The sequence below is a fragment of the Sceloporus occidentalis genome, unplaced genomic scaffold (assembly GCF_023333645.1).
Source record: "Sceloporus occidentalis isolate IW3139 unplaced genomic scaffold, rSceOcc1.0.p SCAF_1, whole genome shotgun sequence".
In the NCBI taxonomy this organism is placed as follows: domain Eukaryota; kingdom Metazoa; phylum Chordata; class Lepidosauria; order Squamata; family Phrynosomatidae; genus Sceloporus; species Sceloporus occidentalis.
Window position 1 is genome coordinate 199,125,145 of NW_028316981.1, and position 16,897 is coordinate 199,142,041.

The window sequence follows — 16,897 nt, forward strand, 5'->3', positions numbered from 1 at the left end:
GGAGACACAGAAGAGGACGAATAGAGGCTCCATCTAGTCTGGGGAGACACAACAGAAGAACCTTGGATGCAGCCGATTTTCATTGGCTCCCCCCCCCCCAAAAAATAACCCAAGACTTGTGACGTCTGAAGCCTAGGCGCTTGATTGACAGCTTGCAGACACAAATGGGAACGGGGAGCAAATTAATCTGCATAAAATAAAGTGATTTAAAATAAATGGGAATGAAAACAGGGTCTAAATGAATCGAGGTAATTTGCCCCTTTTCGTAATGGAAACGATGGAAAAAATTCGAATTATTCCCGGAACATAATCCGAATCAGAATTGCACCAATATAATCCGTTTTATCTGCCAAGTGGGAACAACCCCTTTATCCTCCTTTTCCAAGTTAACTCCCATTGTTCCATCTCAATATTGTGTCCTAGATTTCTTGGCCATTGAACCACGTTTTCTTAAACCACCTCAGATTCCATCTCATATTTTAACAGGATTTTATACACTCTCGCCACAAGTGAACCTTTACCTATAGCAAGCACATTTCCTAGTATTTCTGTACTATTTCTATTCCATTTGTTTTCATATCATAGAAAAACCTCTCTCTTATTTGCCTGAAAAGAAACCAATTACATTGTTCACTTTCTTCTCTTATTTCTTCTGTCTTTAATGAAATCATATTGCTTTGCTTATTTATCAAATCATTGTAATAATAATAATAATAATAATAATAATATGTATTTATATCCTGCTTCGCCAAAGAGATCGAAGGAGCTAACAGAGATATGTCTTGGTTGCGTTTTTAAAGCCATCAAGACTGGTGATCTATTGGATCTCTTCCAGAGGCTATTCCATAACTTGGGAGTGAAGAAAGAGAAGGTCCTCTGGGTAACTGCAGAGAGCCTAGTTTTTGCTGGCTGCAGTATGTTTTTACTAGAGGACCTCAATGTGTGGGGTGATTGTATGTGAGACAGTGATCCCATAAGTAAGCTGACCCAAGCCATGAAGGGCTTTTAAGGTTATAACCAAGACCTTGTATTGTGCCTAGAAATTAATAGGCAGCCAATGAAGAGATTTTAATATAGGTGTGATATGGTCACTTCTCTATCTTCCAGTGACCACTCTGGCTGCCATATTTTGAATTAGTTAAAGTTTCTGGACTTGGTACAAGGGTAGCCCTACGTAGACCATGTTTCAGAAGTCAAGTTGTGAGGTTACCAGCGCATGCACTATAGTTTTCAGGTCTTCAAGTTTCAATAAGGGGCACAGTTGGCATATCAACCGAAGCTGGTAACAGGCACTCCTGGCTGTCGCATCTATCTGAGCTGACATCTGAAACGACAGATCCAGGAGCACTACCAAACTGTGAACACAGTCCTTTAGGGGAAGTGTGACCCCATCCAGGATCAGCTGACAGACCTCCATACCTGGATTAGGACCTCCAACAACAAGTTTCTTCTTCATGGTCTCTGCAAATAATACAAATGGGTTGTACTGCACCTGTGCAGTGCTGCTTGGAAAACCTCTGGAATCACTGGGCAAAGTTAACATTGCAACTTTTTGGCGGTAGCTCCACCCATCCTTTATAAGTTCCCTGTGTTCCACTCTTTCCTCAGATCCTTTTTTCCACCGCGTTAGCTACTTAGGAACTTCGCTTCTGGAATCCGCTTGTTTTTCTTGGAAAATCTCAACCTCGACTTGCTTGACCATTCTTGATCTGACGACCCCCCCCCCCCCATGTATTGTTGACCATTCTGCGTGTCTTATGAGTTCGATTTAAGGATCTTGATTCAGCTCATGATGTCTCTGGCTCCGTTCAAGAAGTGCAACGTATGCGGTAGTAAGATCCCAGGACAAGGATCCCCACTCTTCTTGCCTTCTCTGTCTTGGCGAGGCACACAACCCCAAGTCTTGTGCCCTTTGCAAGAAGGATTCGGCCCATGATAAGGATACGAGCTCCCTTGCGGATTCAAGCTCAAAATCTTCCTCAAAAAAGAGGCACAAGCCCTTGGATTCAGGAGAGGGTTCTCCTCATGCCTCTTCAAAGAAGAGGCCTTTGGATTCAGGAGAAGGTTCTCCTCATGGCTCTTCCCATCCCAAGAAGACCCAAACCAATACTCCTGATGGCGCTTGGTCGTCCTGTAAGGACCATGCCACCCCTTCGATACCCAGATAAGACTCGTCGGTACCAGTTCAAGCCAAGTCTCTTCAGACCCATCAGACATCAGTTTCGGCTTCGGTTGCCTCTCTGCCTGCCACTCTGGCTTTTCACCAACTCTCCAAAGAGGAGGTCCACTCTGCCACTCTGTCACCTTGTTGGGGGTCTCCCACACCAGACCCTTGGGACCAGATCCATCAGGCAGAGATTCACCAGCCTCCGTGCTTCCTTCAGGAAGATTCAGACTATTACTATGACAGTGAGACAGACGTATACTTTGTCTCTGTCAGTTGCAATGACGTCCATCGTCACCTGGGCCGTGGTTCCATTGTCCCACCAATGCCCACTTTGACATCAACAGCAAGACCCGCTCCACCAACAACAGCTTCAGTACCATCTCCTCCCTCGATTCCGAGACCTCGTTCCACTGTGGCCACTGCTACCCAGACGCTCCACTCATCTTCTCAAGTGGTGTTGGATGTGGATGCTTCTGAATCCTCGTGCATCACATGTCAACTTGGGCTCCTCAGATGAAGTCGCCCCATGTTCTCCTCAGGAGATGTTCCAACCAGATGCTTGGTGTGCTGTTGTTGAGGGGTCACAGCAGTCCTTCATGCCAAAGACGTCCACCTCGCCTGTGCATCGAGAGGCAAAGAAGGTCGATGGCCTAGCAAAAAAGGTCTACGCCTCCTCTGTTCTGGGACTCAAGGTTGCCTGTATGGGAACATACATACAGTGCTTGATGGAAAGAATCTCTCCCATCATCCCAGACGTCCCAGATGGATGTCAGGGCATCCTGACTGAAATCAGAGATGAGGCTCATTCAGTCAGGAGCTGGTTGATCACTTCGGTATGACATTCCACAGATTGTTCAGCCAAGTCCATGGCGGCTGCCATTGCCTTGAGAAAACACGCTTGGCTCTGTTTGTCAGACTTGAACCCAAACACGAAGGCCACCATCAAAGACCTTTTCAACCATGAGACTGACAAGCGCCTGAACTTCAAGTATTGTATGAAGGCAGCCACCAAGAAACACGGTATGTCAACTCTGTCCCAACCTCTGTTTCAGAAGCGTTTTGGAGGTCAGCGTCAGTGGTATGGCCAGTGCCAGCGTCCTCTCCAACAGGACCACCAATACCAACAGCAGGAGCACCAGAGGCAGCGCTACCTGTCCCAGTCCTCTTTTTCTTCTGGCCGCCGCCAGCCCCCTGCTCGGTACTGGAAAAACTACTGCAAGCAAGATACCGACCAGTGCAAGAAGAGATCCTGAAGGGTTGCTGCATGCTCTGTCCTTTCCTCCCACTCCTTCTTCTGTGACATTTTGAGGCCCTTCTTTGACACCTGGGCCACTGTGACTTCCGACTCTTGGGTCTTTGACATTGTCTGTAGGGGTTATGCTCTCGAGTTCAAAGAGCTCTCTCCAACTGGAGCTGTTGTTTCCACCCCTCCCTCAGACATCCTTCTCAACAAAGTATGCACTCTTTTGGCAAAGGGCGCAATCTCGCCTGTAGACCCTTCACAAGCCTCCAGATGGTTTTTTCCAGATATTTTACCAAAACCGATGGCGGCCTTCGGCCCATATTAGATATGCGATTCTTGAACTCTTATTTGGCCTATCGTCAATTCTGTATGGTAACTGTTGCCTCTATATTGCCCTTATTACACCAGGGCCTGTGGTTTGTGACGATCGACCTGAAGGATGTGTACTTCCACGTGGGGATTCGAGAGAGTCACCGGAGGTTCCTGTCCTTTGCCGTAGGTCCCAACATTGTCCTTTGCCGTTGGTCCCAACATCTACCAGTACAATGTCCTTCCCTTCAGCCTCTCCACAACTCCAAGAGTCTTTACCAAGGGCATAGCTCCAGTGGTGGCCTACCTTCACCAACAAGGCTCCAGCATCTTCCCGTACCTGAATGACTGGCTCCTCGCAGCCTCTTCCAAGGACGAATTACAGAGAGATGTCGACTTCACCTTGTCCCTCCTTTCACCTCTCGGGCTCATGGTGAACTTGGAGAAGTCACATCTCATCGACTATCTCCTTCAGGATCATTTCCAAGCTCTTTGTGCTGCAGTCAGGACTTGTCTCACCCACAGGCGAGTGAAGGCCAGCGATGTCCAAGTAGCCCTGGGACACATGGCCTCCATGATGTTTGTGACTCTGTGGGCAAGGCTACAGTTTTGGCCCCTCCAGTCATTGTTCCTGTCGGCCTTCAAAGCAGTGACAGACCCTCCATCCAACTGGCTCATGGTCCCGAGACCAGTTTCCACTGGTGGCTCGACTCCCAGAACGTCTGCGTTGGTATGCCTTTTTCACCTCCTCAGCCTCAGGTCACCCTGACCACAGATGCTTCCTTGGAAGGTTGGGGAGCTCACACGTCAGGCTCTTCATCAAAGACAAGTGGTCTCTCGACGAACAAGTCCTCCACATCAATGCCCTTGAGATGCTTGCCATTTATGAGACTAGACTGGATCACTTTGAGCTTTTGAGTACTGATGATGTGGACAAGATCCTTGGAAAGGTGAGGAAGATGACATGTCCGCTCAACCCCTGCCCATCATGGCTGGCCATCCAGGGGGGTGATGCCTTGATGGCATTTCTTAGATGTGTCATCAATGCATCCCTTAGGGAAGGTTATGTACCATCTGCCTTAAAGGAAGCGGTTGTTAGACTGCTTCTGAAAAAACCTTCCCTGGACCCACTGGACATGAAAAATTATATGCCTGTTTTCCATCTGCCATTTTTGAGTAAGGTGATCGAGAGGGCTGTCGCTCTGCAGCTCCAAGTGGTCTTGGATGAAACCAATTTCTTGGAGGAAACTGGCTTCAGGACAGGATATGGGGTGGAGACTGCTATGGTCGCCTTAACTGATGACCTTCGTCTAAGCACCGATAGAGGAAGAGTGACCCTGCTGGTGCTATTAGACCTCTCAGCGGCATTTGACACAATAGACCATGACATTCTCTTGGAACGCCCAAGAGAGTTAGGAATTGGAGGCACTGCTTTGCAGTAGTTCCGTTCCTTCCTCTCAGGTAGATTCCAGAGGGTGATGCTTGGGGACAGTTGCTCTTCAAAAACAGAGCTTAATTGTGGCGTGCCTCAGGGCGCCATCCTGTCCCCAATGTTATTCAACAGCTATATGAAGCCACTGGGAGAAATCATCCGTAGACATGGAGCAGGGTGTTATCAGTATGTTGATGACACCCAAATATACTTCTCCATGTCTCGGTCATCAGCAATGACGACAGATGGCATTTCTCCCCTCAGTCAATGCGTTGCAGCAGTAATGGACTGGATGAGAGAAAACAAGCTCAAGCGGAATCAAGACAAAACGGAAGTACTTACGGTAGAGGGCCCCGAACCAGGTATCAGGCCGCAACCTCCAGTCCTAGCGGGATTCACGCTCCCCTCAAAGGATTGTGTTCACAGTTTAGGGGTGCTTCTCAACTCGTTGCTTCTGATGAGAAATCAGGTGAATGCAACGGTCAAGAGTGCCTGTTATCAGCTTTGGCTGATACATCAGCTGCACCCTTTCCTGGAATGGGGTGACCTCGATACTGTAGTACATGCACTGGTAACCTCGAGACTTGATTTTTGCAATGCGTTCTACATGGGGCTACCCTTGTGCCTAGTCCGGAAACTTCAACTGGTACAGAATATGGCAGCCAGTTTGATTACAGGAACAACTAGGAGTGACCCATATTACACCTATACTGAAATCACTCCACTGGCTGCCTATTCGTTTCCAGGCACAGTACAAGGTGTTGGTCATTATCTTTAAAGTCCTCCATGGCTTGGGCTCCTTCCGTATAATCCACCCCATACCCTCAGATCCTCTGGGAGGAATTTGTAGCAGTCCACAAAGAACAGATTGATGACAACCTCCCAGAGGACTTTTTCAGCGATCGCTCCCAATTTATGGAATGGCCTGCCGGACGAGATCCGTCAAATTGCCAACATAGAGAGCTTCAAGAAAACTGTCAAGACAGATCTCTTCCGGCAGGCCTACCCGGAATAGAACCCGGCCATGTAATGCTCCCCCCACAGACATATATAAGCGAAGACTCTGCCCACTGTTATTTTATTATCGTATTGTTTTTATATTTTATCATTTGTAATTTTAATGGATAGAATTGTTTAATCCTTTTTTAAGGGGGGATTGTATATATTTATTTTTTAAAGGTTGTACACCGCTTTGATTGTGGTAACAAAAAGCGGGATATAAATTAAAGTTTTATTTATTATTATTATTATTTTATTTATTAGGCTTTGAGGGCTTTCAAGTCGAACCTCTCCAACAAGGTAGGCTTCTTCTGACAGACAACACCACAGTCATGTACTACCTCAACAAACAAGAGGGCACCAGGTCACAGACTCTGCTCGATATCACGCCCTGCATCTGGGACTGGTGCATCTTGAGAGGGATTCTGCTCCAAGCAATCCATTTGCCAGGAGAGGAGAATGACTTGGCCGACCAGCTCAGCAGATCTTCCTCCATCTGACACGAGTGGAGGCTCCATCCCGAGATAGTCGATGACTTCTTCAGTCGGTGGGGAAACCCACAGATCGACCTCTTTGCGACCACTCTCAACAGCCACTGTTCCCAGTTCTGCTCCCGAGTGCACGGCAGCAACTCCCTCGGAGACTCGTTCATCTTTGCTTGGTCAGGAGAGATGCTTTACGCCTTCCCTTCATTCCCGCTGATTACCACAGTGGTGTCCAAGATGACAAGGGAACAATCGGATGCCATCCTGATCACCCCTTGGTGGCCAAGACAACCGTGGTTTCCGTCCCTGCTCCACCTCTCCCGGAGAGACTTCCTCCGTCTCGAGTTCTGTCCGTATCTCCTCACTCTCCAGGATGGCCAGGTCCATCATCCAGACATTGTGGAGGCTCCGTCCCTAGACTTGTTTCCTCCCTCAGTACGGACAGTGATTTTGGCTGCACAAAAGCTGGCCACCAAGAAATCTTATGCTTCCAAATGGAAGAAATTTGTGGATTTTCTCTCTGCGAGAGACCTCTCCCCATCCCAAGTGTCGACACTGGTGATGCTGGAGTTCCTGATGACACTTTTGGATTCGGGGCTGTGCCTCACTTCCATTAAGTGTTACCTTTCTGCCATCTGTTCCCATTTCCAGTTTGATGGCAAACCTTTTTTCATGGACCCTCTGGTGAAGAGTTTCCTGAAAGGTTACAACAACCTCCATCCTCTGGTCTCGGTACAGACACCTGCTTGGAGTCTGGACGCTGTGCTTTGCAATTCAAGCCCTTTGAACCCATGGCCATGGCTGACTTGTGGCTGTTGACTTGGAACACAGCCATTACCTCTGCCTACCGTGTGCGTGAACTCTGTGTCTTATGGAGGGATCACCCTTTTCTTAAGTTCCATAAGAAGGTTGTCCTCCGTACTGACATTACCTTTCTGCTTAAGGTGGTGTCATCCTTCCACATGTGTCAAGACACTGTTTTCCCGACCCTGGCCTCGAACCCGACCACCGACACCAAACACCGTTTGCATACCTTGGATGTTTGGAGGGCTTTGGCCTTCTACTTGGACAGAACTAGGGGTTCAAGCCATTCTGAGAGACTTTTTCAGTGCTACTTGGAACCGAAGTTGGGACTGCTTGTTTCTGTGCAGAGACTTTCGAAATGGGTGACTGGTGCCATCCACATCTGCTATGAACTGTTGGGCAGAACTCTCCTGGCCAGGGTTCGGTCCCATGCAACTAGGGCGGTAGTGACATCCTCCACCTTTTTGACTGGGGTCCCCTTGGAGGATGTCTGTAAAGCTGCTGTTTGGTCCCAGCCCTTGACTTTCATTAAACATTACAGGTTGGACACCAGGGCCAAACGGGACACAGCTTTTGGGAGGGCAGCGTTGGTTTCAGGTTTACATTGATTTGCACTGTATTTCCATTTGTTACAAGTTGTTGACAGCAAATGTCTTTATTGCCAGAATTGGCTTGGATTACATGATTGTCATGGTTTACATAGGTCCTCATGACCTAACATATTGCAAAATGTGCCTTCTGACTTGAGCATGTTTAAGTACTATTTATTGAAGTACTGAATACAGCAAACACAGTTTGGTTCAAAGGTCTATTGTGTGGTTAATAAACACAGCTTTACTTGAACCTAACTTTGGTGTCACGACACTCCCTCCACCACTGACCAAAGCTTGTCAGTCTAACCCATTTGTATGATTTACAGAGACCATGAAGAAGGACAGGTTGCTCACCTGTAACAGTATTTCTTCGAGTGGTCATATGCGAATACATACTATCTTAGTGTGCACCTTTTTGGTCTGGGAAAAGCCATGAAGAGAACCATCTCCCAAATCCAAAGGTCTCTTCTGAGAGGATTTGGAGCTCAAATCCTGAAGGGAGCTCATATCCTTTGCATGGGCCAAAACACTCTTCTTGGAGCCCAAGTCTTTGTGTTTGGACTTGTCCTTCTTGGAGGACTTGGACTTTTCAGGTGCTCCTTTGGACCCAGAGTCCCCTCTTGGGACAGTGGCACTTGGCTCAGTAGTGGAGCTCTGGGCCACAGCAGCCAATGCCGCAGGTACCGACTCCGATGCTGCTGGTGCAGAGACGTAGCGGGAGGCTGACGGAGACAGGAATGTGTGTTGGTACAGGGCAGCCTTAAGGTGAGAGTCCTGGTTTTTCCTATCCTGAGGAGTCAGAGACTTGCAGAGAGCACAGTTCTTTGGGTTGTGGGCCTCCCCAAGGCAGAGAAGACAAGAAGAGTGTGGGTCCTGGTCGGAAATCTTACCCCCGCAGATGTCACACTTCTTAAATGGAGCCGGAGACATCGTAGCCAAGTTCACAATCAGAATCGTAGTCGTTTAAACATGCCGAGGATGGTGAACAAAACACGAGGAGATCAGATCGAGAATTGTCAAGCAGTCCGGGGTCAAGAATTTCCAGTGAGGCAGATCAAGAATGGTCAAACAGTCTGAGGTCAAGAATTTCCAGTGAGACAAGCAGAAGTCAGAGAAGTGAAGTTCCTAAAGCAGCTAACACAGCAGAAAGAAGGAACTGGGGAAAGAGCAGGAACTCAGGGGATTTATAAGGGATGGATGGAGCTACCGCCAAAAGGTTGCAAAGTTAACTTTGCCCAGTGATTCCAGAGGTTTTCTGAGCAGCACTGCGCAGGCACAATACCACCCATTTGTATGTATTCGCAGATGACCACTCAAAGAAATACCGTTACAGGTGAGCAACCTTTCCATCTCCATCTTATCTGGATTCAGTCTCAGTCTGTTTTTCCTCATCCAGCCCATTACTGCCTCAAGACATTAATTCAGAGGGGAAATGCCTTCCTTAGTTGACACTGAAGTCTGGGGCATGGAGAGATATATCTCGGTGTCATCAGACACTGATAGCACCCTGCCCCATGCCTCCGGATGATCTCTCCCAGAAGTTTCACATAGATGTTGAATAGCATTGGGGACAGAATGGCACTCTGAGGAACGCCAAATTTAATCTCCCTTTTAGAAGATCAACTGTCCCCAAGCATCACCTTCTGGAATCTGCCTGAGAGAGAGGACCGGAACTACCGTAATGCAGTGCCCTGATCTCCAATTCCTTCAGGTTTTCCAGAAGGATACCATAGTCGATAGTATCGAAAGGCACTGAGAGATTCAAGAGCACCAGCAAGGTCACACTTCCCCTGTCGATACTCAAGTGAAGATCATGTACTAAGACGACCATAATAATCTTGACTCTATATCCACTCCTGAAACCAGTTTGAAATGGGTCCAGATATTCTGTTTCTTCCAAGACTGCTTGGAGTTGAAGAGCAACTGCCCTCTCAATCACCTTGCTTAGAAATGGAAGATGGGAGACCGGTCTGTAATTGTTCATGTCCATGGGATCTAGGGATGGCTTTTCAGCCCCACTTTCCAGGAGGGAGGGGGCTCCTGAAAGCCATTTATATATTTGGATCCCCCCTAAGGTCATGCCTCCACAAGGATCCCCCTGACCCCTTTTCTCATAATACCCAACAAGTACCTGGCAATGAAGGAAGGAAAGCATGCCTGATAGGCCCCCTGCCTTTTTTTAAGGGGAGGAGAGAGGGCTACCTTCCGTCTTATAACCCCCAAGGGCCCCCAGATCCCCTTCAAGCCCTTCCTCCAAACCAATGAGGGCCCTCCTCCCCTTCCTCAGAGGAGTCTGTGAGGGCAGCAATGGCTTCAAGGGCTGAGACTGTGCATACGCACATGCCCCCAAAGGCCCCCTCCTGACCATGTGCAGGGATCACCAGGGCCTTGATTGTACTGCTGCTGCTGCTGCTTATTCCACTGGATGCCTTTATGGGAAGAGAAGGAGTGCCTCCTTCCTTCCTTCATCTGAGGAGACTTGAAGGAGGCTGGAATGAAGCCCAAGGTAAGGAGCCTGACTCAGGAGAGAAGGGTCTGCTTTGTACATATAGCTCTGCCTGTCTGTTTGGATATGCGTGTGTGTGTGTGTCTTTTTGCTTCTTATGGCTGGGAATGGAGCTGAGGATTGAGGAGAGAAGAAAGTGTCAGTTTTGTGCAAGTTCAGAACTTCTGTGCATCAAAGAGTCCAGTCTGTTGAAACAGCAAATAACTTTATTGAGAACACATAGTCAGAAATTTAGCATTTAAGGCATAAGTGCCCACCCCAAGCAAAAAATACATTAAAACCTGAAAACCTAAAATTCCACCCTCAACCAAACCTAGCCCCCACCTCCAATTCCCACAGTCTATGCCCCACAGTTAACCAGGCCCCCTTTGCCATTCCCAGAAACTAGCCCCTTTCTGTTACTACTGGCCCCCAACTTTCTTCAGCCAACATCCCACACATTCCAAAGGCTATCATTCCTATAACTATTCTGTCCAGCTGCAACAAATCCCAGTCCCCCATCTAGCTAACCTATACTACTACCCATAACCCCCTGCCAAATTTATAAACCAAAGCAATTGTCTATAGTAATAGCAATGGAAACCTAAACTTAACAAAATATTATTTTAAAACATAAACAGACATATGAGCTGATAAACCTTACAAATAAAAACAAAAGGTCATTTTCTTAACACCATTGTATTGAAAATGTATATTTATATTCCTTCTTGACAGAATTAATGTTAGTTCACTGTTGAGATTTGTGTGGCTTCTCTCCTGTGTGGACTTTCTGATGTATCACTAGGTATGACTTTGAATAAAAACCTTTCCCACAATGCTGGCATTTGTATGGCTTCTCTCCTGTGTGGACTCTCTGATGTGTCACTAGGTATGACTTTGAATAAAAACATTTCCCACAATGCTGGCATTTGTATGGCTTCTCTCCTGTGTGGACTCTCTGATGTATCACTAGGGCTGACTTGAAAGCAAAATATTTCCCACAATGCTGGCATTTGTATGGGTTCTCTCCTGTGTGGACTCTCTGATGTATCACTAGGTTTGATTTCTGAGAAAAACATTTCCCACAATGCTGGCATTTGAATGGCTTCTCTCCTGTGTGGACTCTCTGATGTGTCACTAGGTATGACTTTGAATAAAAACATTTCCCACAATGCTGGCATTTGTATGGCTTCTCTCCTGTGTGGACTCTCTGATGTATCACTAGGGCTGACTTGAAAGCAAAATATTTCCCACAATGCTGGCATTTGTATGGCTTCTCTCCTGTGTGGATTCTCTGATGTATCACTAGGTATGATTTCGAATAAAAACATTTTCCACAATGCTGGCATTTGTATGGGTTCTCTCCTGTGTGGACTCTCTGATGTATCACTAGGTTTGATTTCTGAGAAAAACATTTCCCACAATGCTGGCATTTGAATGGCTTCTCTCCTGTGTGGACTCTCTGATGTATCACTAGGGCTGACGTGAAAGCAAAACCTTTCCCACAATGCTGGCATTTGTATGAATTCTCTCCTGTGTGGATTCTCTGATGTATCACTAGGGCTGACTTAGAAGAAAAACCTTTCCCACAATGCTGGCATTTGTATGGCTTCTCTCCTGTGTGGATTCTCTGATGTGTCACTAGGGCTGACTTCTGAGAAAAACATTTCTCACAATTCTGGCATTTGTATGGCTTCTCTCCTGTGTGGATTCTCTGATGTGTCACTAGGTATGACTTTGAATAAAAACATTTCCCACAATGCTGGCATTTGTATGGTTTCTGTCCTGTGTGGACTCTCTGATGCATGCCAAGGACTGATTTGTAGGCAAAACATTTCTCACAATGCTGGCATTTGTGTGGCTTCTCTCCTGTGTGCATTTTCTGATGTTTCACTAGGCCTGACTTCTGAGAAAAACATTTCTCACAGTGCTGGCATCTGTATGGATTCTCTCCAGTGTGCACTCTCTGATGTCTCACAATTTCTTCTGTAAAGAAGGACAATGATAGACAAGACTGAATATCAGAGTTAAGAGAGGAGGGTATTACCCCAAGATTTAGCCCCCATTCACCCCTATCTATTTGAGATTAATTAATAAAGTTGCTGAAAGTAACACAATCATGACCCTGTTGTGGATGCCCCCAATCCATGGAACAATTGTATCCTTACTCAGAGGAGCTAGCAAAGAAGATATTGTGGGTGAACTTCCTTGAGGGAATCAGTGGAAGAAGAAAGTTAGACAAAGGACTGTTGAAAGAATATTCCATTAAATGTGTAAAATATTTTGATTGATGGGTGGCATCATATCCTGTGAGACTGCCATAGAGTGCTGATTCAGAGCACCTGGCATGATGCAAGCTAACTGCAGAGGTTGCTTCATGCTGTTTGGCACCAGGAGATGGCTCACAACAAAACAGTCACATGCGGATTGGTGTGGACTGGATTGGATTGGAGTTGTGTGTACAAGAGAAAGTGATGGAAATCAGAGAGGAGAGTTTGCAAATATTTATATTATTTTGCAACTCAAGATAGAGAACCTCCAAGACTTGCATGAAATCAACTCTGTCTGTGACTTTTTTTGGGGGTGTGGAAAATGGTCAGTTCATTGCCAATAGCTATATCTGGATATTTGCTTCTGTACTCTGCTATGTTATTGCTGAGCTGCATGTGGGAATGTCTTCCTCAGATTGTGTTGTACATTGGCTTGTGTACGGGACTGGGATTCAGAGCCAAGAAGCACCTCAGAGCCGGGGTGGTAATCCCTTTTTTCTAACTTATTTCTTGCAAACACCCATAGATTTCAATTTGGTTTCTCTGGAATCAAAGATAGAGCTAAAGTAGCTCAGGTAGAAAAAAAGAAACATTAGAGAAATACGTGTTTTTGTGTCCCTCTTTCCTCCTTTCATGCATATTATTCATAATTGCTAAATGGCAGTCCTTAATATTTCTGAAAACAAGGGCTTGACCTGGTTCTCATCAGTTCACTGAAACCTGTTCTTAAAATCTGTCAGGTTAATGGCTGCCTCCCAATGTGCAAGACCCCTCTCCTGGCCCTTCCCAGATGTCCCTTCCTGGCCGCACAGAGCTAGGCGATCTTGGCTTTGCTCCCGACTTCGCCTCCTGGCTCCCAGTGGCCTGATCCCCTTCCCTTTCTCCCTCCGCTCTCCAACCTTCCCTCTTATCCATCTGCACTACTTCAGCATTTCACCTTAAGCATCTCTTCCTTGCCTTTCTATTTTTCACATTCCCTCCATCTTTCTATCAGAAACACATACCCACAGTGTGTGATGCATAAAAGGGACACTTTGGGGCCCATTTGTTGAGAAAGACAGAATAATGGACTTACAAATCACTCATTGGGAAAGGCACAGCAAGCGGGCTGGGACCTGGACTCCAATTTTGGTGAGGATGAAGCACTGGAGAGCAGCCTTAACATAGTCTTAAGACATCTTCAAGATGGGGATGGACTACTGTTGGGGATTGTGGGATCACATTGGCCCCCTAGGAATTTCATGGGTACCCACACATTGTATTGCCTGGGGGGAAATGAAATAACATTTTGCCCCTTAAGATCCCACAGGATCCCTTTGGGGAAGTGGAGGCCATTTTGCCACTGTTGGCCACTCTCTAAGCCATTACTGGGCCAAGAGAGATCTTTTTCCCCAAGAAGCCTCTCCAGAGCTTCAAAAGGCTGGAACAGGGGCCAAAAAAGCCAGGAAACATGCTCAGGGATGTGCTGAGGACCATTTTGGGGTGAAAAGCATTAACTTCCATGGCTCCTTCCCACAGAATCGTAGAATTGGCAGTTTAGGAAGGGTTATTTAGAATCCTTAGAAACTGGAGAGCAATAGTGCCTCACTAAACTACAAATTCCAAGATTCCACAAGATGTTGTTATGACAATGAAACTACGTGTGAAAGGTAACTAGGAGTCCTAGTAGATGAACATGAGACAACAGTGTACTGTGGCCGATAAAAAGGCCAATGTGATCCTAGGCTGTATCAAATAGAAGGACAGTGTCGAGATCAAGGGATATAATAGTGCCACTCTATTCTGCTTTGGTCAAGCCTCACTTGCAATACTCCTATGTCCAGTTCTGGGCACCAAAATTCAAAAAGGATGTTGAGAAGCTGGAGTGTGTCCAGAAGAGGGTAGCAAAAATGATGAAGGATCTCAAAACCATCAAGCCCTATGAGGAGCAGTTTAGGGAGTTGTCTGTGTTTAGCCTAGAGAAGAGAAAGTTAAGAGTGGATATGATAGCCCTGTTCAGATATTTGAAGAGATGTTGGACCATGGGCTGCGGTTCCATGAGGAAGGACTTCTGGCAAGGGTTGGGTTGCATCTCACTCCAGTTAGCAGAAACGTTTTTGCCAATAGTCTCGAGAATTTGATCAGGAGGGCTTTAAACTGAGATATGTAGGGGAGGGAGACAGTATTCTGGAAGGCAAAAAGGCTGGAGAAAATAGTCAAACTGTCATAGAGGGAACAAGGCAAACAGTGCAAGGACCCAAAAGTGGGAGGCAAAAAAACTTGCACAGGCAGCAAGTAAAGGGAACAAATGGTCTTAAATGTCTCTACACTAATGCACAGAGCACGGGAAATAAGCAAGATGAACTTGAAATCCTAGTGCAACAAAGCAAATATGATATAATTGGCCTCGTTGAAACCTGGTGGGATGAGTCTCATAATTGGAATGTAGAAATAGAGGGATATAACCTTTTAAAGAGAAACAGGCCAAAAAAGAAAGGCGGAGGAATAGCCCTATATGTCAGGGACATTTACACCAGTGAAGAGATCCAGGAGATCAATCCCGGAAGCCAGGTGGAGTGCATCTGGATAAAAATTAAAGGGGAGGGAAACAACAAGGACGTTATGGTGGGAGGCTACTACAGACCCCCAAGTCAGACTGAGGAATTGGATGATGCCTTTGTAGAACAGATGACCACATACTCAGAAAGGAGAGATGTAGTAGTGATGGGTGACTTCAACTACCCTGATATTTGTTGGAAGTCAAACTCAGCCAAATCCTCAAGGTCTAGTAAATTCCTCACTTGCCTCGAAGACAATTTCATTGTCCAAAAGGTGGAAGAGGCAACAAGGGGGTCAGCTATTTTAGATCTGATCCTAACCAACAAGGATGATTTGGTTAATGGGGTGCAAGTGGTGGGATCCTTAAGTGGAAGTGACCATGTTCTCCTGGAGTTTGTTATACAGTGGAAAGGAGAAGCCAGGCATAGTCAGACATGCATTCTAGACTTTAGGAGAGCGGATTTCAGTAAACTTAGAGAAATACTGGAGGTGATCCCATGGTCAGGAATACTAAAAGAGAAGGGAGTTCAAGATGGATGGGAGTTTCTCAAAAGGGAGATACTGAAGACACAAATTAAAACAGTTCCAAAGAGGAAGAAAAATGGGAGTTGTCGCAAGAACCCAGGATGGATGATCAAGGAACTTTCAGCTCAGCTAAATTTTAAACGGAACATATATAGGAAATGGAAAAATGGGGAAATCACCAAAGAGGAATTCAAACAAATAGCTAGCAAGTGTAGAGATAAGGTCAGAAAAGCTAAAGCACAGAATGAACTCAGGCTTGCTAGAGAGGTTAAGAACAACAAAAAGGGCTTTTTTGGATATGTCCGCAGCAAAAGGAAGAAGAAGGAAACAGTAGGACCACTGCGTGGAGAAGATGGCAAAATGCTAACAGAGGACAGCGAAAAGGCAGACTTACTCAACACTTTCTTTGCCTCAGTCTTCTCAGAAAAGGCAAAGGGTGTTCAACCTGAGGATAATGGAGCAGAGGACAGAATAGGGGAATTTCAGCACAAAATAAGTAAAGAGATAGTACAGGAATTCCTTGTTAATCTAAATGAATTTAAGTCTCCAGGACCACATTAACTACATCCAAGGGTATTAAAAGAACTGGCAAATGTAATATCGGAGCCATTGGCAATAATCTTTGAAAACTCCTGGAGAACAGGAGAAGTGCCAGCAGACTGGAGGAGGGCAAACGTTGTCCCCATCTTCAAAAAGGGGAAGAAAGAGGATCCAAACAATTATCGGCCAGTTAGTCTGACATTGATACCAGGAAAGATTCTGGAGCAGATCATTAAAAAGAGAGTCTGTGAACATCTAGAAAGCAATTCCATAATCACAAAAAGTCAAATGGGTTTCAGAGAAACAAATCATGCCAGACAAATCTGATCTCTTTCTTTGATAAAATTACTAGCTTGGTAGATGAAGGGAATGCTGTGGATATAGTATATCTTGATTTCAGTAAGGCCTTTGACAGGGTTCCCCATGACATTCTTGCAAACAAGCTTGTAAAATGTGGGCTTGACAAGGCAACTCTTACATGGATTTGTAATTGGTTGACCGGGCGAA

The 16,897-nt window shown here is 46.0% G+C and overlaps 1 protein-coding gene across 1 annotated transcript; it reads right to left on the reverse strand.

The window, feature by feature from the left end:
- Window positions 1-10,800: 10,800 nt before the first annotated feature.
- On the reverse strand, window positions 10,801-14,263 carry LOC149323215 (uncharacterized). Its single transcript, XM_089538185.1, has 2 exons — window positions 14,156-14,263; window positions 10,801-12,252 (listed from the first exon to the last, which is right to left on the reverse strand). The coding sequence occupies exons 1-2, from the start codon at window positions 14,261-14,263 to the stop codon at window positions 11,266-11,268; spliced, it is 1,095 nt and encodes a 364-aa protein (XP_089394311.1). The 3' UTR covers window positions 10,801-11,265.
- Between the last annotated feature and the right edge of the window lie 2,634 nt (window positions 14,264-16,897).